Source organism: Myiozetetes cayanensis, unplaced genomic scaffold (genome assembly GCF_022539395.1).
Source record: "Myiozetetes cayanensis isolate MyiCay16 unplaced genomic scaffold, myiCay2020 scf10, whole genome shotgun sequence".
In the NCBI taxonomy this organism is placed as follows: Eukaryota; Metazoa; Chordata; class Aves; order Passeriformes; family Tyrannidae; genus Myiozetetes; species Myiozetetes cayanensis.
The window spans coordinates 22,224,135-22,229,732 of NW_026086605.1; the positions used below are offsets into that span (position 1 = coordinate 22,224,135).

Consider the following 5,598-nt stretch of genomic DNA (forward strand, 5'->3'; position numbering starts at 1 on the left):
ACGCGCCTTGACGCCTCCCTGGATTAGCTCAGCGCTACATCCCTCATGCAATGGGCAACAGCCAGAAAAATGAAAACTCTGCATTAACTGAATCTTATGCAAAAAAATGCTACTCCCCTCCCCACATGAGCTGTATTGCTGTTCCTGCCAGCATAGAGCTTTCCCTGGGAAAGAAATGTCGGTCAATGCAACTGAGACACAGTCCCAAATGCCTCATGTGACCCAGTTCTAATAATAAACTACCAGGAAAGAGCAGATAGCGCATCTTAAGGGTGAGTTCAAAATAAAGATCATGAGAGCAACTGTCCTGAGCCTTACCAGGGTTCACTGCACCCACTATCCTGTGCATCCTAACTGCATGTAAGTGGATGCCTATAGAAAATAAGAACACATAAGTATGAATTACACTGCTTTCTAATGCTCTCCCAGCTTCCATCTGGCTGCAGCTCATGAGCTTCCTGATCTAGATGGAGTTTCTAAGTATTTTGTAACCTGAATGGATCTCTGTCCTACAAAGCCTGGGGCAGGAAGGCCTGTGCACCTGTAGCTTCAGAGGAGATGGAAGATAATCAGCTCCTGGTGAAGAAGGCCCACCAGGACTGACAGTTCCTACAAGCTCCTGGAAGGGTATGCAGGCACTGCTGCATGGGCCTGGGTGCTTTGGCCAGCTCAGCAGGTACCCAGTTTAGGTATTTAAACATCTTTCCAAATGGAATTCTCCCTCAGTCAGAAGTTAAATTTCAGTGCCTTTATTCTCCTGGGTTGTGTAGACCCTCTTGACAACTGTGCATTTTTCTGAATGACGTGTCACTGGCGAGGAAGTATTTTTCCTTTGTTTTGGTTCCTTAGTTTAACTTGCCAAACCAACATTCAAAATACAAGTAAGTTTTCATGCTGATAGTGGAAAGAAGTGAAGTGCTAATGTCATATCACAGTATGACTTGAATTTTGGGTAGTGTAAGTAACAGGTGAGGAGGTCCCTTTTCCTCTTGGTCATGTAACTTCTTAAACCAGAAAGCACTGTTTGCTGTGATGTGCTAACTCTTCTGCTTTTGCTTATGTTGACTGGAATCTTTTTTCCTAACAAACCTGGATTCAAAGTTAATCTGTGTATAAGGAAGGGAGCAACGCAGACAGATGGGAAATATAGGCAACGCTGACTCCACAGATTAAAAACACTTCTGTGATTTGCTAGTGCCCTTGAAAAGAGCATTAGTTCATTCTCTCCACTGAGGTAAGTCTTGCTTACAAGATCACTACCATGTCATTGGTGGCTTGGATGCCCTACTGACTCAGCTTTGCTCTGTACTCTTCTCTACCCCTGCTGAAACAATACTCTCCCAGGATGAGCAGTATCTTCAAGAGCAGGTACTAATTTACAACAGGAGCAGCTTTCACAGCTGTGGCTTTGTAGGACAGATGTTCAGGGGTATGCAAAGCATTATCCTGATGGGGGGATTCCATTAATCTTGCTCACATGTCTAATTTTGCCCAGCCTAAAGCCACTAAGATGCATTATTTCACTCACATGTGAAGTTTCAGATTTTTCAATGCCATGTCTTCAAAAGGTTTCCAGACTAAAACCTACTGTAGTGTGAATGAAGTATAAATTATAATGAAATATTAACTCATGTAAATCCCTATTAATTTTAATGGAGAACTTCAAAGCAAACCTAGCTCCTCCTCCAGCACTCTGCTTCTTTGGGAGGTATAAAGATTGTCCCACTGCTGTTGGGTTTTAAATGTGATTCCCTATTTGATCTTTTTACATGACAATGTCTTATCTTTCTTTCATCAGTGAAGCTCTTTGGCAAGGTTTAGGAAAATCTGAACAGTCAAATTGATGTCTGGAAGAATCTTAAATATGCTTATTTTGCAAAGCACTTGTGTACAGTGAAATAGGGACAGATTTCTAAATTCCCATAAATCCTAAGCAGAATCAGCATTCATGTCATAACATCTCTAAGAATTAAGGATAATATGGGGTCTGGGAAGGAAGAGGTTCAACTCACAAGTCATCACTATTTTAGTCTTCTAATGACCTTGCAAGTCTCTTCCAGCAGAGAAGAAATTATCAGAACTGAAGCTTCAAATGCAAACAAACAAGAAGCAGAAATGTATTTACTTTATCTAGCAGAGAATCTTTATAAGGTCAACTAATCAATGAATCAAACCAGTGGCAAATGGCAAAACCAAATGTGATTATCACTTCATGGTTCACCACAAGGTAACAAGCTAATTTTGAGTCAGAGTGGTAGCATGAATTTCAAATGCAGTTGCTGTATTAAAAATCACGTCGGTTTAAGTACCGATTAACTGGTGATAGGAAAAGTGACATCCTGAAAACAGCTTAAAACTAATTTGTATCAATTAAGCCAAACCACTGATGTAAGCTAAGCTTCTACCTGATATTAAACCATGGATGATTCAAAGCCACTGACACAGAACTGATTTGGGATAATTTGGAGTGAGAACAAACTGATGAGTTTAAGCTTACAAAATGCTTCAGAGACCTGACATTTTTTAATGTCCTCAATATACTGCATGATATACATTATCTTGCTGAAAACCTATTTAGCAAGAAAAGATTTGTGGTTTTGCTGACACAGACTGCAGAGAGTTTCATAGACATTTACTCTGCTGGTGTGGGTCTTCTGGCTGTCACAGCTTTCTGTAGCATTGTAATATTTAGCAGACCAGTGAAAGAGGAATGTTTCTGTAGGAGTCCCTGGGCTCTTAAGAAACAGCCCTTGCCACATAACCAGGCCTGAAACACAAAAAGCTCTTCTTTCGAGAACATGCATATGAGAACTGTAACTAAACTGATGAAGATGACTATGTTACCCTCTCAAGTAAAGGCAACTCAAACATCCTTTACAGCCAGATGCAATTACTGAACTTTCCTCTGGCATTAGCACAAACCAGGAACAAACTCGGTCCATCTTAACCACTTCAGTGGATTCATCTGGTAGCACCACTGTAGGCACAGCAGCTCCACAGCACACAGTGTTTACAGTGCTGATGTTGGCTGTGCTGGTCTTGGAGGAACTGAGCTATCAAAATTAATCCATTTACAGTTCTGTTGACCTTTGATGAATATTTTTCTTCATTTTTGTAACAGGCACTGATCATAGGAAGTGGTATATGCACAATGATTATGAAGGCTTAAACTCAGTGAAGTGAATGTAAATAGGTTTGCCCAGTCAGCAGTCTTTCTTTTGCCGTAGCTGAACATCCAGATTTCGCAGGTGTTTCAGAAAGCCACGATTGGGTGAAATCCATCGATGCTCCTTCACTGTTTTGATGGCTTCAACTAATGGGAGGTGGTGATTTATCATGAGATATGCCAGGACCAGAGAAGCGGACCTGCTCACTCCAACTGCACAATGTACCAATATTTTAGCTGGTAAAAAAAAAAATTTAAAAATTATAACCAGGGAAGAGAAGCAGTACAGTGGACAAAGTTTAATTTAAAGGGAAGGCAAAGCCCTTCTGCCTTCTCCAGCTTAGAGTAACACTGCAAACATGATGTATTTTTCACCCTTCTGATAGATCACATGAACTGCTAACAACTCTAATTTGCCATTGTTACACTCACTTGTATAAGAAGTGCCATGAGATCCCCACCTGATGTCAGAAACACTGGCAAATCACAGAAGAAAACCCTGTTGAAGTAATTAAGTTGTTCTGTTGTGAGAAGGAGGAAAATCAGACCCACTGGTTTCAGAGGGCTTACTTAGGTGAAGAAGAATGCTAAAATTTGGCCTGAGTGGATGGCACTAGCACAAGAAAAATGACTGGCCTAGTACCATTGCATAATAAGGCAATTTGATGCAATATAAGTGTATTTTGAAGGCAAAAAAAATTTTTGTGATGCAGAGACAGGTCCATTAATGCCAGTTTACTCATGCTAAGAAATGATCTTTTATGTAAAACAGGGTAATTAGTATTTTATTGTACCACTGCCAAGAAACTCAGTTTCTTGTGCAATTCACTATAAATCTCCTTGGGTAAAGGTAATTCTTATCCTTGGGGACACAGCCCTGCAGGTAATGTTCAAACAAGAAGCTCATCTGCAATATACGAGTGTCCACATACGGTTGGTGATTGTAGAAATCAGGACTTTTGTCTCTATATTCATTTGTTCTTATAAGTACAGTTCCTATAAAAGGGTCTCAAAAGAGGGTGTTAACTTTAAATGTGTGAGTTTGATTCTCCCTTTTTGAATGAGCCTTTCCTTACAGATACTCTCCTCTCCTCCCCTCTCCATGCCAGTCTCCCTCCTGCACTGTTCATCTCTTTTCTCACATAAGCTTTTTGGAACCCAGTTAGAGCTACCTCCATGTACACAGCACTCCCTCCTCCTGCCACCCCCTGTGCAGGTAACCAGCAGCTAGCAGGACACCATGCAGTGACTTGTCCACCACTGAGCTTGTGGAGCTGATCTGTTATGAGAGGCTGCCAACTTGCATCAAAATATGACTGACAATAATTTCATACCTCCTGGTGTGTTCAAGGCTTTGTGGATAAATTGTGCTGCAGAGAAAAAGAACTGGCTTATATCAAAGCTTGGCAGGTCATGGGCTGGGACACCATAATAATGAATGGTCGCTCCATAATAGTCCTGGCCTCCGTGGCTGTAGGCTGTACCATGGGCAGCATTTAAAACATGGGTCACACCCATCTTCCACAAAACAAATCTGTTGTGAGCTGTTACTCTAAGGAAAAGACAAAGACAAGTCAAATGGGTGCAGTGATATTCACAGGTCAGGAGGAGCACTGTGAGACCGCATTTCCCAGGGTGGAGCATCAGGCTGTGCGTTGCTTCTAAGGGTAGCTTAGTCATAATTTTATCTCGGAAATCATGCTGTCTGCAGTGTAAATGACAGCAATTAGCAAAACTATGAGCTGCCTAAAGCCGCACCCATGAGGCATACTAACAGACAGAGGGCATGGCAGAGGTGTGTCCATAAAGCTGTACTTACAGGTCTCCTAGAAAGAGATTAGGCCATACTTCATCAACGTGGTTGCAAGAGGGCCGTCCGGTGTTCAGGAGCTGCTCGATTTCTTTAAGAGAGGGGACGTCCCCCGTGCATTCCGCAGCGCCTGCAGGTCCCTGGGTGTCCAGCACCTCCGCCCCAGACATGCTGGCAGCCAGGCAGAGACCCCGCTACCCCGGCTGCAGTCCCGGCGCTGGGCGCTGGGACGCTGCCAGCCCCGGTCGGTCACGGGGAGACTGGAGATGGGCTGGAGATGGGCTGGGGCAGGTGCCGGCAGCCAGCCTGTGCCAGCAGCCAGGCCTTCCCTGCGCTGCAGCCGCCCTCGGGCCCCCTCCCCAGCGCTGGCCCCTCGCCTCTGCAGTACCCGAACCGGCACAGCCAGTTCTGACAGATGCAGGGACCAAACTGGGCATTACTGGGTCCTCACTTATTCTAGTCCGCTTCTCAGGGCTCGTCCCCAGAGCCGCACAGCAGCCCTGGTACCGGGCACATCAGCCATGTGGCAGCAGCCCCTGCCCGCAGGACACCCCCCAGCACATGGCTGTGACTGTCCCCAGTCACGTCCTCGGCAGAGCATTGGTATTCATCACAAGCAACT

General features: G+C 44.0%; 1 protein-coding gene across 1 annotated transcript; it reads right to left on the reverse strand.

Moving 5' to 3' along the window:
• Positions 1-3,203: 3,203 nt before the first annotated feature.
• On the reverse strand, positions 3,204-5,164 carry LOC126651234 (dual specificity protein phosphatase 13-like). Its single transcript, XM_050336910.1, has 3 exons — positions 4,986-5,164; positions 4,501-4,718; positions 3,204-3,403 (listed from the first exon to the last, which is right to left on the reverse strand). The coding sequence occupies exons 1-3, from the start codon at positions 5,144-5,146 to the stop codon at positions 3,204-3,206; spliced, it is 579 nt and encodes a 192-aa protein (XP_050192867.1). The 5' UTR covers positions 5,147-5,164.
• Between the last annotated feature and the right edge of the window lie 434 nt (positions 5,165-5,598).